This window comes from Trichoderma aggressivum, assembly GCF_033847375.1.
Source record: "Trichoderma aggressivum f. europaeum strain CBS 100526 chromosome Unknown scaffold_050, whole genome shotgun sequence".
NCBI classification, from domain to species: domain Eukaryota; kingdom Fungi; phylum Ascomycota; class Sordariomycetes; order Hypocreales; family Hypocreaceae; genus Trichoderma; species Trichoderma aggressivum.
In genome coordinates, this window is record NW_026946416.1 from 149,004 (window position 1) to 166,975 (window position 17,972).

At 49.3% G+C, this 17,972-nt stretch overlaps 6 protein-coding genes across 6 annotated transcripts; 2 read left to right on the top strand and 4 right to left on the bottom strand.

Moving 5' to 3' along the window:
• Nucleotides 1-97: 97 nt before the first annotated feature.
• Nucleotides 98-2,452, top strand: Triagg1_9232 (uncharacterized protein; the record flags this gene model as incomplete). The annotated part of the gene is made up of 2 exons (XM_062904167.1): nt 98-127; nt 188-2,452. 2 exons carry the CDS (start codon nt 98-100, stop codon nt 2,450-2,452), a joined length of 2,295 nt encoding a protein of 764 aa, XP_062751841.1.
• An 895-nt stretch (nt 2,453-3,347) lies between these two features.
• On the top strand, nt 3,348-3,970 carry Triagg1_9233 (uncharacterized protein; the record flags this gene model as incomplete). The annotated part of the gene is made up of 2 exons (XM_062904168.1): nt 3,348-3,492; nt 3,546-3,970. The coding sequence occupies 2 exons, from the start codon at nt 3,348-3,350 to the stop codon at nt 3,968-3,970; spliced, it is 570 nt and encodes a 189-aa protein (XP_062751842.1).
• A 232-nt stretch (nt 3,971-4,202) lies between these two features.
• Nucleotides 4,203-5,181, bottom strand: Triagg1_9234 (uncharacterized protein; the record flags this gene model as incomplete). The annotated part of the gene is made up of 3 exons (XM_062904169.1): nt 4,203-4,500; nt 4,566-4,959; nt 5,019-5,181. 3 exons carry the CDS (start codon nt 5,179-5,181, stop codon nt 4,203-4,205), a joined length of 855 nt encoding a protein of 284 aa, XP_062751843.1.
• A 2,965-nt stretch (nt 5,182-8,146) lies between these two features.
• On the bottom strand, nt 8,147-10,266 carry Triagg1_9235 (uncharacterized protein; the record flags this gene model as incomplete). The annotated part of the gene is made up of 4 exons (XM_062904170.1): nt 8,147-8,203; nt 8,335-8,894; nt 9,037-9,369; nt 9,456-10,266. The coding sequence occupies 4 exons, from the start codon at nt 10,264-10,266 to the stop codon at nt 8,147-8,149; spliced, it is 1,761 nt and encodes a 586-aa protein (XP_062751844.1).
• Nucleotides 10,267-11,862: 1,596 nt separating this feature from the next.
• Triagg1_9236 (uncharacterized protein) lies at nt 11,863-13,956 on the bottom strand (the record flags this gene model as incomplete). The annotated part of the gene is made up of 8 exons (XM_062904171.1): nt 11,863-11,945; nt 12,127-12,379; nt 12,435-12,613; nt 12,687-13,071; nt 13,121-13,170; nt 13,470-13,500; nt 13,559-13,653; nt 13,704-13,956. 8 exons carry the CDS (start codon nt 13,954-13,956, stop codon nt 11,863-11,865), a joined length of 1,329 nt encoding a protein of 442 aa, XP_062751845.1.
• A 1,877-nt stretch (nt 13,957-15,833) lies between these two features.
• Nucleotides 15,834-17,697, bottom strand: Triagg1_9237 (uncharacterized protein; the record flags this gene model as incomplete). Its single annotated transcript, XM_062904173.1, has 4 exons — nt 15,834-16,090; nt 16,137-16,401; nt 16,450-17,403; nt 17,455-17,697. The coding sequence occupies 4 exons, from the start codon at nt 17,695-17,697 to the stop codon at nt 15,834-15,836; spliced, it is 1,719 nt and encodes a 572-aa protein (XP_062751846.1).
• Nucleotides 17,698-17,972: the final 275 nt, after the last annotated feature.

The following is a 17,972-nucleotide window of genomic DNA, read 5'->3' on the forward strand; positions in this document are numbered from 1 at the left end:
TCATCGACAGTACATCAGCATACCAGTACTCTTCCGCCTCTCTTCTTCCTTGCGTTGCAATTGAGCTATCGAGCATTCCTTTTGCAATTCGACGACTATGGATCTTGCACCCGATACAAAGGGCTTGGTACAATTCTGACCCTTTCCCCGAGATCGTTGAAGATGCACTTTGCTAACCATATTCCAGATCCAGCCGATGGGACAGACTCCTACTTCGATCAGCAATTTGCAACAAGACGTATTCAATCCGACTTTCAAGATAGAAGGCCTTGGTAATCTACCAGGAATGAATCAAGTTGGCCTAGAGAACCATTTGCAACTGCATGGGATGAACCCGACTACGTCTCCAACGAGCATTTTGCAGGCGCCTGGACCGGGTCAGGCTTTTGCTCTACCTGGCTATCAGAACCAGAATCCATTCAACGACAACTCAATGAGCTTTTTGCAATCTTTTGGACCAATTCATACTTCGAGCCCGGCCAATCTTTTGCAGCCGTTTGAGACGAACCAGACTCTCAACAACACAAACTTCTTGCAGTCGTCTGGGATGAACCAGATCCCCGACCAGACCAACTTTTTGCAGTCGCCAGAAATGAATCAGATCTTCAACCAGGCGGACCCGATGCCGCTGTATGGTATGAATTGGGGTATCAACGCGATGGGATACCAGCAGCAATTCGGAATGAACCCAAATCTTGGTTCAATGGGACATCAGCAGCTTCAGATGAGTCTGAACCAAGTCCCTACTGGAGTTTCGGCTGGACTTTTCGATAGTTCGACCGCGTTTGCAAGTGCGCCGTCTTGTATCAACTATCTTCCCACGCCGCCACCTACCAGTCCTGAGTCCTCGACGCCGTTCAGCATCAATCAGCACATGAGCCCCAACGTCGATGGGACCATGAACCAGTGGGTGAATACGAGTGTGGCCCTTCCTCAGGAATTCGCTCTTCCTGTTGGCAACAGCCTTCACAATTTAGCCATCGGTAGTGGCATCGGCATGAACATAGGCATGATTCCTTGTCAAGAGATGCATCTCCCTGCTCAAAACTGGCTTCCAGACTTCACAAACATGGGCATGAACGCGAATCTTCAGCATCCTCCTGTTTCCTCTGGCGTTCAAAACATGTCTACTGGAAGTGGCATGAACATGAATGTGAACTTCCTTCAGCAAACACGCTGCGCTGCTACCAAGGGCCTTCAGAAACCATCTGTTGGAAATGGCATCCCACGACAGTCACAGGCGCAACTTCCTAGAACTATTGCTATCAAACAAGCTTCACGCGAGGTCAAAAAAGCAAAGAACCAAGCTTTGGGTCCTCAGCATCCGGGTCCAACTCGGATCAAGAAGACGCTGAATGGCAATACTGCATCTAGCTTGGATAACCGTCTCACCAGATATGATCTTATTCGCAGAGTTACGCCCAACATGACAAACTTGGCTCCTACTATCTCGCCCAAGCTTAGGGCTGCTATGGATGCTGCTATCGCCAACGGCGCCAAAGCTGTTGCTCAGACTGCCATTCTGGGGTCGTCGACCGTCTCTCAGAACAGTTCTCAGAGTACTCAAGCGCCAGCTGAGCAGAAAGTCAAAGTGAAAATCGAGCCTCATCAACATGCAGCTTTTCGGGTAGCCCAACGTCCAACTCAACAAGTACCTCAGCCCCTGGCCCAGATGCCCCTTCAGCAATCAGCTCAACAAGCGATCCAGAATGCTGTTAGAAGAACAGTTCAACAGGCAACTCAGATGCCAAATCAACGGCCAGCGCAGAAGTTGCTTTCAAAGCCGATGATCTCGCCACCAGTTGAACAGCAAGCCCAACGGGAGCAGAGGCCAATTCAACAACCAGTTCAGCAGCCAGTCAGAGAGTCAATTGAACAGCAGCCGACGCAACAGACCGGATTCTACGGAACCCCCCCTGCTATCCCCTTGGATGATCTGCTTACCCTTCTCTCGGACAAACACTGGGAATTCTGGCACCGATTAGACGCGATTCAGATGCGCCAGCTCATGGCGCTCACTCTCACCGAGGCCGACATACATCAAGCTTGGCGACAACGTTTGTGTGTTCGCGTGAAATCCAATGACTTCGTCCGCGTCTACGAGCTTGGTGGCTTCCTGTATGAAGTGCACGGGAACCCTTCCGGTGGCTTCAAAGGAGCAATAGCTATTGATATGAGACAGTATGCCGGATTGCTGGCCCGTTTCCGCCCCAAGTGCTGCAATTCTCTCGATTATGCCCAGGCTCTGGCTGCGGCCAAGGCTCGGGCTGAGGGCAAGGATCAGCCTGAGTTTGATGATTTGGACCAGGCTCAGGCAATGTCTGATGGTGTGGTTCGATGTCTTGGTTTGCCCAGTTGGTGGGAGATTGCGCGTCTGCAGAAACAACGGGAAGAGAGGATCAAGGATCTCATTTTTAAGGGTGAGGTGGAGGGCAAGAAGACGAAGAAGTAGATTAGAGAGGAATTCTAGATTTCCATGGATAGAAGCATGGGTAATGATATCAGCTGCTACTATTGATCCATTTGCTCATCTTCTTCCAGTACACATTGTGCATGTGCATGTAATTATTATGTTGGGGAACCCGTGGACACCCTTCTTGAGCAGTATGGGCTATGGCTGCTACTTCTGGCATCTTGAGCTTTCGACAACAGTAGATTAAGTCGGGGATAATGCCTAGTATACACGTATTGTCTGTTGCTCTCTTTTACATCCAAAGTTTCTGTATGATCTTGTGAACACCAATTTGATGGATTCTCTTCTTGATGTCACTTGGGTAGGCCACTTACAAGAAATCTCTTTGTATCCAGGATATCAAGAGAACATCAATAGCGACAATCATCTTCCTCTCCCCGCAGATAAGACTCAAGATTCCGTCATTTTCCGGTTCCATATCATCTCCACTACATCACATATACATATCACAATAAATCACCAGCGTCTGTACAGAGTTATCAAAAAGGACCAATGCATGGATGGAATCGGTTCCGGCTCAATCCTCGCCCACCGTTTTGATGTTACAGGCGGTGGATCGCGCGTGGAGACGCCTAAAGGAACAACGTCACAGCGCGTCTTGGGGCCTGCCAGCGTGCGATTTAGCGGTCGCTTTTAGTGGGCCTTGCTGGACGGAAATGCCTCGCTCAAATTGAAGACTGAGGTTACATAATTCTGATGGCTGCCGCCAATCCCGCACTTGGATTTTCTTTTTTTTTTTTGACGTCTACAATTTCTTCAAGCAGGACATTGATGTCGTTATAACCCTTCCATTGTTCAATACAACCACTCGATTCTCTTCCTATATCTGCTCATAGTAGCAAAAACACACACACAGACAAACGTGAAAGCAAGAATGGGCGCTTCGTCGTCAAAAGCAGCAGCTCGCGGAGCAGCTCGCAAGTATCCCACCAGAGCTCCCGGAGCTGTGCCTCAAGCTACCACTATGAGGGCCCGACCTCAGCAGCCCGAGTCTCACGGTAACGGATCAAAAGATGATGGTAAGAAGATCAATGCTTGAGTGTTACACCCATCCGACTAATCGAGTCACCAGCTGTTCGCGCCAACGCCACAGATCCCGACTTCGCCCCTGCCGACTTCTCTCGACGCCTTCACCAGATGGGCATCGTGCAGCCAAATCCCACGCTCTCAAACTCTTCAACGGCGAACCCCAATCTCTCACCCGAATCATTGGACATTCCCCCAGGACCTTTATTCCCACCGGCCAAGCAAAACACCACGCTGTCGGTGCTCGAAGCACGGCGTCGCCTGGAGCAAATAGCCGCTGAAGACCTTGAAAACATGGGCCGTGACCAAGGCCGACGCCGCCAGGCTGACATGAGGACCATTGTTGATGCGGTACAGCTACTAAACAATGGATGGCCCATTGCAGATGTCGAGAAAAGGCTAAGGCTCAGCCCTGGATTATTGAGCAAACTTGGACCTGCCGGTGTTTTGACACACATTCCTGCAAATTAAAGATGCGCCAAGTCGACATTGCGATTGAGTGATTGAATTTTCTACCTATTCCCAACTCCAAACACGCACAAAGCAATCATGTATAAAAGAAACCTAGATATTACAGGAGGTGCTCCTCTATCCCTCTCGATACGCTCGCCAGGTTACGCCACAGCAAAATGGTCAACCGATTTTTATCTGCAGTCATGCTTCGACAATATCAACCGATGATGATGGAAATTGATTTGGATGATTACCAGGCGGCGTGTCCACCGTCAATGCGAAGGTCGCTGCCCGTCATGAAGCTGCTGGCGTCGCTGAGGAGGAAGACGGCGGCACCGCGGTACTCCTTGGGAACGCTGAATCGCTGAAGCATGTTCTCCTTGGGCCACTGCTCTTTTCGCTCGGGATAGTCGTCAAACAGATTCAGCAGCATCTGAGTCAGGATGTAGCCGGGAGAGAGGGTGTTAACACGAATGTTGTACGGGCCCCATTCAGCAGCCAAGCTCCGGGCCAACTGGATAACACCGGCCTTGGAGGCATTGTATGCTCTGTACGACGAATTGGTCAGATTCCTGAAGCACCAATGTTGGAAATTGGGGACCAGGGGACTTACGGGGCAAACATGCCGCGGTTGGCAATGGTACCGCTCATGCTAGCAATCATGCAGATGCTTCCGGGTTGCTTGAGCCGAACCATCTGGCGCGCGGCAGCTTGGGAGGTCATGAAGGCGCCCGAGACGTTGATGCTCATCATTCGGTCGACTTCATCAGGGGGGTAGTCGAGAGCTGGGGTCTCGTAGTTTATTCCGGCGGCGACAAGGCAGCCATCCAGGCGACCTCTCTCATCTGCAATGCCCTCAAAGATTTTGTTCAGCTCCGGCACGTTGCGAATATCGAGCTCGTGATAACTCAGGCTGGAGTTGAGCTCCTCCTTGGCACGCTTGGCAACGCGAGCGAACTCGGACTCGGGATCCGAAGTTGGATCGGGCAGTCTGTCAACGCAGTGCACTGAGATGGGCATATTGTTTAGCACAATGCAATGCTGATTGAGATGGCATGTAGCTTACCCACGGCACCTGCTTCAAGCAGCGCCTCGGCCTGGACAAGGCCCAATCCTCTTCCACCACCACTAATCACAACGACTTTGTCTTTCATGCTGAACTCGGCCAGCAAGTGAGGCCGAGTGGCGGGCTCCAGAGGAGGGGACTGGAGGACAGGCGAGGAATGCATTTTTCGACGAGCAGCGGTAACTAACAAGGCGCTACTACGGTTAGAGGCTGAGATGGCGAGGTGCTGTCTGGCGAGCAGTCTGAGAGCGGGAGCGAAGCGAGACATTACTTTATGGGTGGCGGCGACAAGAATTGAAAACAAAGCTTGTATGCTCAATGGATGCTGAGCAGATACTCAAAGACTTTGGATTGGCTATGTGAAGCTGAGGAGCTAGACAAGCTTGTTGAGATGGGATGAGATGGGATGAGAAAAACTTGGAAGAGGGCGCGGATGGGAATTGGGTTTTAAGCTCTACGAGGAGACAGGCACAGCTCATTGCAGCCGGGCCAGCTGCGGGGAAGGCTTTGTGGCGTGAGGGGGGATGGAGGTGACACTACGGCGAACTCACGATCAATACGCACATACAACATCACGACGACGGAAGAGTTGTGTGTGGCAAGCCGCGGGTCATCACGAGGGCATCAAAGCAGATTGAGGACGAGGTGGGGAGGGGAGTGGTGGTAGCAAGGGAACGGATGGGACCCGAGTACAACACAACCAATACTGCAAGAAAAGAACGAACGAATTGAGAGCTCTGAGGGAGCTTGAAAGGAGCTCAAGAGGTTGGACCGGGGAGGAGCTCCGGCTCCGGAAAGGGGGGGTGGCAGAGAGGAGGAGAGGAGAAGAAGAGTGAAGGCGTTTGAATGGGGAGGGGAGGGGGCATGGCAAGTCTCGTGGACAGAAATCAAATTGAAAGCCCCTCCATTTGTTCCCAGGCTGGAAATGCGAAGTCTGACATGATTGGAATTCACCCGGCAGAGCAATCTTTTTTTTTTTTTTTTTTTTTTTTTGGAGAAGCAAAGTTGCAGTCTGTTGCGGGCAGGTTGAGCTTGGAGTGCCACCTCGAGCTTCGGATTACCAGCGACGGTTAGCCGGCTTTTGAAAGGGTGGCGGCCCTGGCGCTTTTTCCCGGGGTCGATTTGTGGAGGAGCGAGGCACTAACCTCTGCCCGAAGACGCCACTTGCGATCCCCCACGGAGAGAGAGGGAGGGGAGAGGAGCTGACCGAACGAGGTATTAGCCGATGCATCTACTATTGATCCGCAATGGCCGAGGGAGAGATGCATGCAGGCACTTTCTCCGTAGTGCGTGTGTGATGTTTTTGTAGCAGACGCTTACTGAAGGGTGATTGTGAATGAAGAAGGGATGGAAGAAAAGACTGGATATGGAGATGGATAGACGGCGAGTATTCTCGATCTGCGAAGCATCCTCTCATTTTTGATCAATGGATGGTCCAATACGACAGTCCCATGACCTTGGAACAGGGTAAAGCTTGGCATGATTGGGCTTTCCATTGATGGCAACGATCGTCCATGGGTCATATGCAGGACCTGAGTGTATTGTCGCCATTCGATCGAGATGAGATACTCTGAATTGGATAAACTGGCATTTCAGACCCGTAATACCTAGGTAAACAGATGAAGCTTCGATTTCTATGATCCATTGAGATGCCGTGGTCACATTACTTGACTCGATGCAGGTTTGCCTAGCACAGACTCCAAGAGGAGAAAGAGTGCTCGTACGAACACACACTCCTTTCCAGCTCTCAGAAAGCAATATCCCGTCGGCAGCCCATATTAAGAGTACAGCGCTCCGCAATCGGTAGCCTATCTAGGTACCCATAACAAGCGAATGTGAAGGGGATTATCAAGCTTCCTACCTGCAAGCTCAACACGAGCTGCACGACCCTGGAACCGTAAACAGTGGATCGCGGCTAGGCAAGCAGCTGTTATTTCTCCGTTCTAGAACCGGATCTTTGGAGTTGGGAGAATTGCAGGGGGGCCTAAATAAAGAAGCAGCTTCACGGCGATGAACCAGGAGGGATGCATTGGGCTGTGTAAAAGTGAAAAAGTACGAGGCTAGATGAGATGGCGCTTGATGGAGCCGGCGCTGACTGGGTTACCTGAATAGGAAATTTTCAGGGTCCACGATGGTGTCTTGGGGGTGTGGGAGGAGGAGGAGGAATGGGTGGAAGAGTGGTTTTCTTTGTGTAGGGAGGTGGTCTAGAATTGTGATGAATTGACGGGATTGAACAGTATTTTTTTTTATTCTTTTTTTAATTTTTTTTTAATTGATCAATTGACTCGTGTAGTGGCCTGTGTTTTCTGATTTTGCAAGGCGGTCGCTTTGTCGAACGGCAAATATAAGAGGCTGAGATGGAGTCAGTGGCGCCGGCAGCCTTTGGACAGGCTCGGGTGAACGACTTGGGCTAGCCTGGATTACATAACCTTGAGCCTCGGGAAATGTTTGTTTGCTTTCTTGTTGAGGTCGATGTTGATCGAATTCGAATTGCTCTTTGCTCTCTCTGATCATTCTGTATTCTTTTCTCTCAATCCCAAGATCAATTGATCGCAAGCCACTGGAGGCCCGCCGTGCCAAGCCTGCGAATACAACCGCGAGAGAGTTCAATCAAGTCAAAATACCATGCTTAATTCGAACCGAGCAGTGATTTTCGGCGCTTGCAACCTTGTTCAACACCTCCTCCAGCCCTTTTCCCCGCATCGAGATGTGCCGATCCCCGGTGTTTGATTTGATCCCAAGTGTGAACAATTGCGTTCGTTCCGCATCATTGCCATTGTTTTTTGTTTCATCGGCTGCATCATAGATGGATGTATGAAAGAGGTTGGCTTGCAGTTTTATTTTCCATGCATCTGACTGGATGAAAAACAAATTTGGGACCTGATGTTACGCAGCCACCGGTTAAAAGGGTAATGTGTGCCATATTCACCAACACAACGAAACTCAACCTGCGATGCCTCAAAATCTCGGATTACAGAGTCAAAAAAACAGCAAAAAAAGAAGATTCAACATACAACAGCCGGTGTTCGCTGATGGTCACCCACTCAACTACTAATCTGCCTCTCATTGGCTTGACTCTGGGGGAGCAGACGGGACCCCGTATTTTCCAATGGATATGGTCGTATGTACTAGACCACCACCAACTTGGCGTTAAACGTCTGCTTGCAAAACAACAACCAGAGCTCCTACAGGCTGTTATAACTTAAGGAATTGCGCTCGGAACGGACTTGGTTACTCGCTGGCTTACAATCGATTTTCTTTTAATGTTTCTTAAGCTAACCCTACTCCTCCTTCCTCTTCAAAAATCATGGCTTACATTGTGTAAGAGAAATGTCTTATACTCCTTTCCAAGATGCTCCGGAAGTACCATGTCATAGCTAACGCCAACCGATCGTAGTCGCTCGAAAACATCATCGACCTGGGAAGGGTTTTTCATCAACACCATCCTAAGAAACTTGTCGTTATTTGGGTTGAGAGACGTCGATGTTGAGAGCTTCACGTTGGCACGGCTGGTGATGTAGAAGTCGAGTAACTCTACTCCTGAAAAAGAGGCCTGTGGTTGAACACCTGGCGGTATGGAGACTAGATATTTGAAGCCGCCGGATGGAGTATGGATCTTTTCTTCCGGCCAACCCAGACTTCTCCAGCCCTCCTTTGTTTTCTTCAAGATTGTCGTAACGTGAACGTTGATATCTTCCTTCCCATCTCCCTTGCAAAAACTTTCCAAGGCAGCCTGTGCCGCGGCCTGACAAACATCAGGGATCATGACTGCGAATGTAGAATTGTGTATTCGAATGACGTTGATTGCATCGCTGTTGCCGGCAATAAACCCTATTCTCAATCCCGGTAGGCCAAACTCCTTGCTAATTGACATGACTGTGACGCAGCAGTCAATAGCCCCGGGAACCTCCAAAATGTTGTGGAGTCTGCCAGGTCTCTGGTGATGAGTGTACCACGAGTCCATATCATGAACATTGGTCAATCTGTCCGCCAGTAATCGTGGTATTCCGTCTGATACCCGCTTGCTCAGCCAGAATCAGCATTACGCAGCGAAGTTGACGGATTGCCGCTCTTGGAGAATCTCTCATAAGGTCATTACAGTGCCCCTGGAGGAGGGATGCAACTTCTCGTAATACTCCCTCATTCTCTGGAACAGTATCCAGAGCAAGCCGCACATACTCTGCGCGCATGCTGTGGTCTCTATCGGTGACGTGGTAGTCGGGCTTATTACATGTAGTCATTGTCACACCCACCTCTCGGCCTGGGAATGAAATCTGGATTGCTTCCTCATCAATGGGGCCTGCCGCCTTTGAAATCGCTCGAATCATACTCTCTATGTGGAACATGGCCTCTATGTGGCGTTTTTAGCAGCACAATCAAGGGCCATGCCCATTCTTTCAGCAAGGAATTTCACCCCCTCTTTAGATGCTTGCAGACGGTGCCGTCGTTCCGTGACCAAGTCAATGCCGATGCCCTCGATCACTAATTGTCCTAGAGCGGAGGTAAAGCGCGGCTTGAACTGATGGCTGGGAATATTAAAATAATCGAGTAGCTGAGCTAAGTGGCGGATGACTGGTATTTGCTGCCCAAATAAAAGGCTTTGGGTATTCCGGGCGGTAGGGGAATATAGGATAGCGGCTAACTGCGCGTCCAAGGCACCCTTAATATCTGAGTCGGCGGAGTCACCTATCATATATGTGTCGAGAGAAGCGTTAAGCTGTTTGATAGCATATTGGAAGATGCGGCGATCAGGCTTTCGATAACCAGTTTCTTCAGAAGTAATAATGCGATCGATTAGATGTAGTATGCCTATGGCCTTGGCCTTGGCCGCCTGGTCTTTGATCTGCCCGTTGGTGATGATGGCAATGCGATATCCGTGTTCACGCAGTCGGGCTAGAGCCTCAATAGTTCCTGGCGTTGCTCTCCGGTTCTCCCGGTAAACTGCCTTATACGCGTCGCGGAACTCTTGAACTTGGTCTAGACTGGGTTCGGGCAAGCCAAGCGATGTAAAAAAGAGGTAAATCTTCTGGATATCGGCCTCTTCATATGTAATTACCTTATCCAGGTAAGCATCATAGGATTCTTGAAGAGCAAGGTTGTACTGGTTAATCAATTCTTCAACATTGATTCCCGCGAGGCCGGTATACTTTCTCTGCATGGCAGATATCGCAAGGCGTAGCGAGTGGTAGTGGTCGAAAAGCGTGCCATCCAGATCAAAAAAGACCACCTTGATTTGTGTTGGTTCCATGGCGATTTCCTCGTTGCACCGTGGATATGATATGGTGCTGAATGTGGAATGTTGGAGCTGGGACTACAGACAAGGCAAGCGAAACGAATCAAGCGCGATTGCCCATGGGGCTTGATATGGTATAAATGCAAAAAGGGGTTTGGTTGAGAGTATCTCCATCGATATGCGGCTTTTAAACCTTTTCAGAGCAGGCGCATCTTTTGTGTTTGTTGGTCGGAACTTTAGCATCTAGCCAACTTAGAGACCAACAGGAACCTTGTAAGCCGAGGACTGCATCCGTACAGTGTACAGAGAGTCCATGTATATTGTAACCTTGGTTGAATACCTGTATTAGTCCCGCCTGAGAATGAAGTATCCTATCCAATCGCCAAGGTTCCTCTCCGAGGCTCGGCCCGAACCTATCTCGTAACTACATACGGCTTGTTCAGCTGACGAGCGACATGCTACTGTATGTACGCCTTTCTCCGAATGCAACCGGTCAGAGGCAAGTGTCCACAAAATGGCCAAGTACACACCTATCAGGAAGTGGAATCTCACCGCACGAGCATTATTGCCCACCAAGATGTGACTTGCGGCATGACGCGCACATGTTATGAATTCAACTGAGTAAAAGTGTAACCTTGACTGAGATAGAACTAATTAACTTGGCTAATAAGATGAGATAATCTCAGGGTTTAGGAAATTTAATAACTTACTCAGCTAGCTGGATGTTAAAAACCTTTTAATATAACGACGGTAGCGGCCATGTACAAAATGCACCTTAGGAGAGATGGTATGCTGGAGTAGGGGAATTGCCTGAGTGCCTCTGGTGACCATTCTGGCCCCTGTCCTTGTCTAGAAGAGCTTGTGGTCTTGATCTTTTCTTATAACCGTGCTTGTAGAGAGCCATCGTCAGTGAATTCAATCAGCAACGGGGCTGTCTGGCGCTTGTTGTTGTGTTCAGAGTCAGCCGGCGGATCAACAAGGCTGGAGTTCATTGCGCCGCACATTTTACCATGGGTTTGGAGCCAATGTATGTCTATTTTAAATGGCATATAAAAGCGAGGGATGACGATGATAAAGACGCCTTTATTTTTTAGGCTCTCCTCCTTATACACCTACTCGTCATTGGCGCGAAGGGATGCCAAAAATACAAGACACTAGACTCAAGAGAAGTGCTTGACGGGACCCCGTATTTTCCAATGGATATGGTCGTATGTGCTTGATTGTCAAGTTGGTCACTTTATAAGTCCCCCATGAGAAGACACACAGAAAGGGCAAAAAAAAACATACAACAGCCGGTGTTCGCTAATGGTCACCTCGGCGACTAATCTGCCTCTCATTGGTACAGAGTCTTCCTGTAACCTATTCCTATTTGAACCGTAATGTTCCCTGCCACAAGCTATATTTACCCCCGTCTTCGCAATTGCGACACACACCAGAATGCAGTACTACACACTGGCAAGATGAAGCCAAAGATAAAGCCAAAGACGAGGCCGTTGACTAAACCGTACCTGAAATATTGAGTACTGCTTCCAGGGCCACAAGGTCATCATCGCCCGGCTGCGTGGCCGGAATAATTTTAATACAGTCATCAGCTTCGTCTTGCGCTTCCTCTTACGCTTCAACGGCTTCAACGGCTTCGTCTTCAGCTTCGTCAACGGCTTCATCAGCGGCCTTGCCAATAGCAGCAGCAATTACTACAAGAATTTATTTTAGTAGATCGAAGCTTTCGTACAAATATAATAGAACTTTTCCAATGCCCTAAAGCACGCCAAATACCCAACCCAACCCATCACATCACATTGCATCGCATTGCACCACATTATCATTGCCACTTCTATTGCTGGACGACATCTAAGTGGTATGAGCGGATAATACTGTCGGTATCGTCGATGGCCAGGGGTCGGATATCGGCCATCTGCTTGATCTTGGCCGTCACCTCCTTGACCTGCTCGTCGGTCATCTTAAGGCCAAGCTGCTCCACACGAGACTTGACGGCGTTCCATCCCGTAATTCTTGAATTAATCGAGACGTATCGTGTAAGTCCAAACAAGCTGGGATCGATTATTTCGTATGTTGAAGGGTTCGCGAGAATGGCCTTGGCGTGAATGCCCGCCTTGTGCGTAAACGCCTACATCTCTAGTTAGCTGACAAGGTCTGAAGACGGTGATTCAAGGTAAACGAACGCAGAAGCCGGTAATGGGATTGTTGAAAGGAATGTTGATTTGTACGGCATCCGCAACCAACTCTTCCAGGCTCTTGAGGGCCTTGAGGTTGTACTTCTTGGTAACATATTCGGGAGCAGTCACAACCATGCGGGCCATGAGGGCACCAAGCGGGGTGATGCCGTTACGCTCGCCAATTCCTGTGGGTTTGTCAGCTATTGCGCCACAAGGTGAGGGAGACCTGCATAGATCCCAAGACAGCCTCTGACTTACCGAGAACTGAGGTATCGATATGACTTGCCCCTGCCTCCAAGGCTGACAAGGCATTGGCAACAGAGCAACCAGTATCGTCGTGGAAATGGCATTCAATGTCGCAGCCTACCACCCCCCTCAAAGTGCGAACCAAGTCATATGTCATTCTAGGGGTCGCGCCTCCGACGGTGTCTGCAACACCCACACGATTGACTCCGGCCCTGTCGACGGCCTTGTACAGGGCAAGGATATCAACGAGATCCGAACGGAACGAGTCCTCGGAGGAGAACCGGACTTCGACACCCTGGCTCTTGACGTATTCGATGACTTCGAGAGCAATCTTCTGGATCATCTCCATGCTCTTTCCGTGGCTGTACTCACGGAGGAAGCTTGAAGTTCCGATAACCTAAGATACGATGAGCACTTGGACAGGGAGATGATGGGAAGAGACGCACGAGATCAACACCATCGACACCGCATTCTACAGCCTTGCGGGCGTCGTCCACTATTTGACTTGTCAGAGTTGTCTTGGAAATGTGTTGATGTTGAAGAAGAGTAGAAGAAGGGGGGGGGGGGGGGGCTCCTCCAACTACCGGACTACCGCAAGCTTTTCAACTCTGCCTGTATATACTTTCGAGTCTGTTTTCACCGAAAAGAGACCTGATCGAGGTCTCGTTGCTGCATAAAACTCTTCGGGACTCGGAACAGTGTTACGAAAGCATCGATATGACAAGAGGTGTCCACAGGCAGAATCGAACAATTTGAGGTAATCCGGAGTGAGGTCGTAAAATTCGAGGGACGTACTGTTACATCGGACATGTGTCAAGACCTTGGCCTAAGAGATCATTAGTACCGACACCAAATCCGGCACGAGAAATGGTATCAACACCAACCTTCAATCCAAGCTGGCAAATCCGCTTGCAGTCTTCATACGATTGCGGCGACGAAACCGGGGACGTAACCTCAATGTAGTCACATCCGAAGTTGTCTATAACTCGTCAGCAATCCACTGGTCTTTGTCCGGACCGATTTGCGTACCCAGGGCCTTGGCAATCTTGAGCTTGGTCTCGGTGTCGAAGAAGGCGTTGGCAAACTGCTCGCCTTCACGAAGCGTACTCTCAATGATCTTGAAACTGTTGACATTCGAGAGATAGTCCTGAACGGACTGGTATGGAGAGCTCTTGGGTAGTCCTTGGGCAGGGTAGACTCCGTTCGCGGTGGATTGGGAGGGAGGGTTGGCGGCAGCCGCGGGGGCCCCTCCGTTCGTGTCGCCGTTGCAAGTGCCGCACATGATGGGCTTTTGAGGGTTCAATTGACCGTGAGGGAACAAGACAAAACGGGTGATTGGCAGGTGAATCGTAGGCTTTGCGCTGAAATCGTTTGGTTTCGTTTCGTGGTGATGGTGTTGGCAAGAGTTTTTGTGTACAAAGTTTTCCCGCGGTTACGGAGTGGTGGTTGAGTCAATGAATTGTGGAGGTGTTAGTCAGCCTATGCGACCCCTCCAATGACGCTGCAAGGGACAGTCTGGGGACAAAAGTCTGCAAACGAAAAAAAAAATAATTACACAAAGTTTAGGAGGGGATGATCTATGCCAGCCACAATCCGCAGTTGCTGCAAAATTATATAATAGCGGCAAATCTTTGTAAACTATAGAATATCCATCAATTGTTATTGGATTTTAACTTTAATTATCTACATAAATATTTTGTAGATCTAATTATCACTTTTGAAAACTTTGACTTTTTGCGGTACTCAGTATGGCGTTTGCAGACTTTTGGCCCCATAACTGTACTAAGGCTACTCCGAGATCGGTACCTACGTAACGATTGGATGCGTCATTAGCGGGGTGGCCATTCATCCCATCTTTGAGTGCCACAAGGCACCACCCAAGTACCATGTCCACTTCTCTTCTATATTAAGGAGGGCATCTTCAATTTCTGACTCTTTGATTGGCTATAGCTTTGAAGAGTACTTAAGTGGTGCCCTGTGGCACTCAAAGGGATGGGATGAATGGCCATGTCCACTTTTCATCCACGCTGAAAAGCTACATTAAAGTACTTTATTAACCAGCAAAAAGAGCAGCACAATGCGGGCTAAATCGCGGGACTTCCATCATAGGCTAAGCATAGCGGGCACGATGCATCTTGATTTGGTGGGTTTAATGCCATCATCCCAGAAAGATACTTAAGTTGGACCATACGGCACTCCAAGGGATCAAACATGACCCCGTTATTCACAGGTAAGAAAGGGTACTACCTATACATAGGTACAGGTACCTAAAGCACAATGCCTACTAGGTACCTACACCACAAAAGGGTTCCATCTTAATCCTCTAAATTGATGTTAGCGTTTGGGTACCCCTTTGGGTAGATAGGTACATGTACCTGGGGCGCCAGGGGTTTTGGTAAGGGAGACTCTTGAAAAGCGCTATAGTCAGGGTACGACCGGTTGGTTATTGAATCTGATCTGTAATGGTTTTCTCCTCTGAAGTCAGTGCCTGTAAGTTACCAGCAAAAAAACTAGCTCTGGCCAAAAACGCCCCCGGGCCATAACTGAGGGGATTTCCATCTGAGTACCGGATAAGTTTCAAATAGAAACATTTCCCTTTTTTTTTAGAAATAAATTATTTTTATTCTCCTCAACATGAGATGTGCACCCACATTGAAAAGGTTACAGAAAAGCTTGCTTGGATTTGCTTCTTCCCAAGCTTCCACCCAAAGAATGGACTCTACTTCTAGGCTGTGGTTTTCTTTGGCAAAAATGAGTTGTGTATTTCACTACCACCATGTCTCACCATATACGACTACCAATCACCGCGACTACTACGATATCTCGCCTTCTCCCGTTGATAATGGTTCCTATCAGTTTGAGTGGCCCAGCTTTGCACTCCAAATGCGAAGTCACCGCAATAGCCGGATTCTTCGCCTTTGGCCAACATGAGGGTTTCGCCGAATGAGACGAGACTATTGTGACACTGCTACATCGGTCCCTTGAGCTGCTGCAAGACAAACCGCAGCATCGTACGACCCATTTCACAGCCATCCTATCGTACCCAAGCGGAGGAGATCAAATCATTGGGGGTCAAACCTCCAAGACTTCAACGTCAGGGTGACACAATCTCTCCATCACAGCCATCCTCGACATAGCTCGTCTTAACGTCCAATATTGTTACATACAGAGTGCAATCTTTTCCAAAACATCAACAACCTGTGCTCGAAAGGCTTGCTGCAGTTTTATATCTTCTTTTGTATCATTATAACATTGGAACTCGCTTCTCAAGCAAGTAAGAACGACGGCTTGGTACTTTTCGCCCATCTTCGCCCCCAGCCGCTTTTCTGCATGACGGATGAGAACTTTTGTAATCGCGTTTGGCTTTACCCGAGCAAACCCAGACTTCTCGAGAGTCAAGGCTGGCTGCCAGAGGCCTGCACGATGTTAATCCAGGCCCAACCGTACTAAAAGGGTACGCACCTATCTCAAGAAGGACAACGCCTAAAGCGTAGATGTCATGTAGCTTAATAAAAGGCTGCGTGGGACTCTGCTGGCGGTCCGGATGGCGGTAGACATCCCGGGCTAGGCATTTGTCTTCAAGTCCTGCAGAAAAGTACTGCTCGGGGCGACTGAATTCAAAGCCTAAAACCCAGGGCTCTGCCAAATCGATTCGAGGCACGAGTGTAGTGCTCTTCTCATGCTTTGGAAAGAAAACGATGTTTTCGCTTCTGAAACTCTCGTGGACCTGTTCGATATCAGATATGTGGACCATCACCCTGCGAAAAACACGCACCCATTTTACAAGCTGCAGTTGAGAAATACACCTAGAGAGCTTGGCTGCAAGCCAGAACTTCTGGCCGAGTGTCGGGGGCGGATCCTCGCTGGACAAGAGACCCAGCAAGCTCACAGGAGCCGGTTCGACCGCATCAGGAATGGCAAACATAAAGGCCACGCGGTTGTGCTGCGTTTGGGAGACCCAGCCCGTGCAGCATGGCGTTCGGAAGACGATTTCCTTGGGTTGGTGCAATAGGTTAGCCAAATTATCCACAAGATGGCGAGTCCTGCTGCTCATCTCGACAGAAACAGGCGACCCTTCCTGGTAAGCACGATATTCCACGAGCATCGGTTTGCCTTCCCACTCCAGGATCCCAAATCGATCCTCGACTCTCTTCACATTCTCGAGCTGCTGACGTAGATTGACATCTCTGATTTCGAGGCTTTCGGGCATCTCTTGAACCTGCGATGCCGCCATCTGGAGTTTGGCATCAATGTTGAAGCCCAGGATCTGAGAATTGCGGTCGTTTTCAAGCCGTTGAAGATGCTGCAAATCGACACCTATCGAAGTCCCAAGACACAAGAGCTTGATGCTTTCGTGTACCCGGCTGTTTAGCTCGCCAAACTCTCTGATAATGGACTCGAGCCGCTTCTTATCGAGAAGCGACCACCGCAGCCGTTGCAACGGTCTGAGATACTTAGATGACTCATCATTAGACGTCAGGGAAGTGGAACTGGAGGGCCCCGGGGGCTTCAGCATGAATCTGAAGCTGGAGAAAATTTTGTTGGATGGCGTTGAGCTGGATGGTTGCTCTGGTACCTTGACAATTTTGCTGTCTGCTGCCGCCTGTTGCCGTCGGTATAGGAGTTGGTATGCTTGGTCCAAGACAAGCACTGCCTCTTCGAGGAGGATATGTATCTGGTCTTGGACATCGGCGTCGAACTGCTCGAATAATGACTTTCCGCCGTAAGTCTGCGACAAGTGAGCACTTACACGAGCAGTTGACTAGCTGGGCGGACGCACGGTTGATGGCTCAAACAAGAGCATATTCAACGCTCTGGTCCTGTTATTTTCGTCCTTGACCTTGGACTCCAAAACCCTGCTATCCTGTCGAATGTTAGCCGGCCTTTGTTGACGCACTGTTTGGACAGGACTCGCCTCATCGAAGTCTCTGTAGTTTGCAACCAGTTCCGCGGTTGTTTCTCCCAATCTCCATAATTGGTCTAGAACTGAGATGGTCAGGCTGGCAATGCTGAAAGGATCCATGGTTTCTAGATTTCCAGATATACGGATGCGATGTTTCTGAGAAGAATATCGTCTCGCTATAGAGGTGGATGAAGTTCCATAACTGACGCGAAGGTGTGCTGAGGGCTCCGTCGTCGAGGCGGGGGTGCATGCATCAAATGGCGAGGCTGGCCAAACATATTGTTCCATGGCTGTATGTACATATACATGCATGGGTGCCTAAACGATGTGACCAGGAAGAGGCAAATTAAGGCTACAACTATGTGGTTGGCTGTTGATCATATTTGCCTTTAATC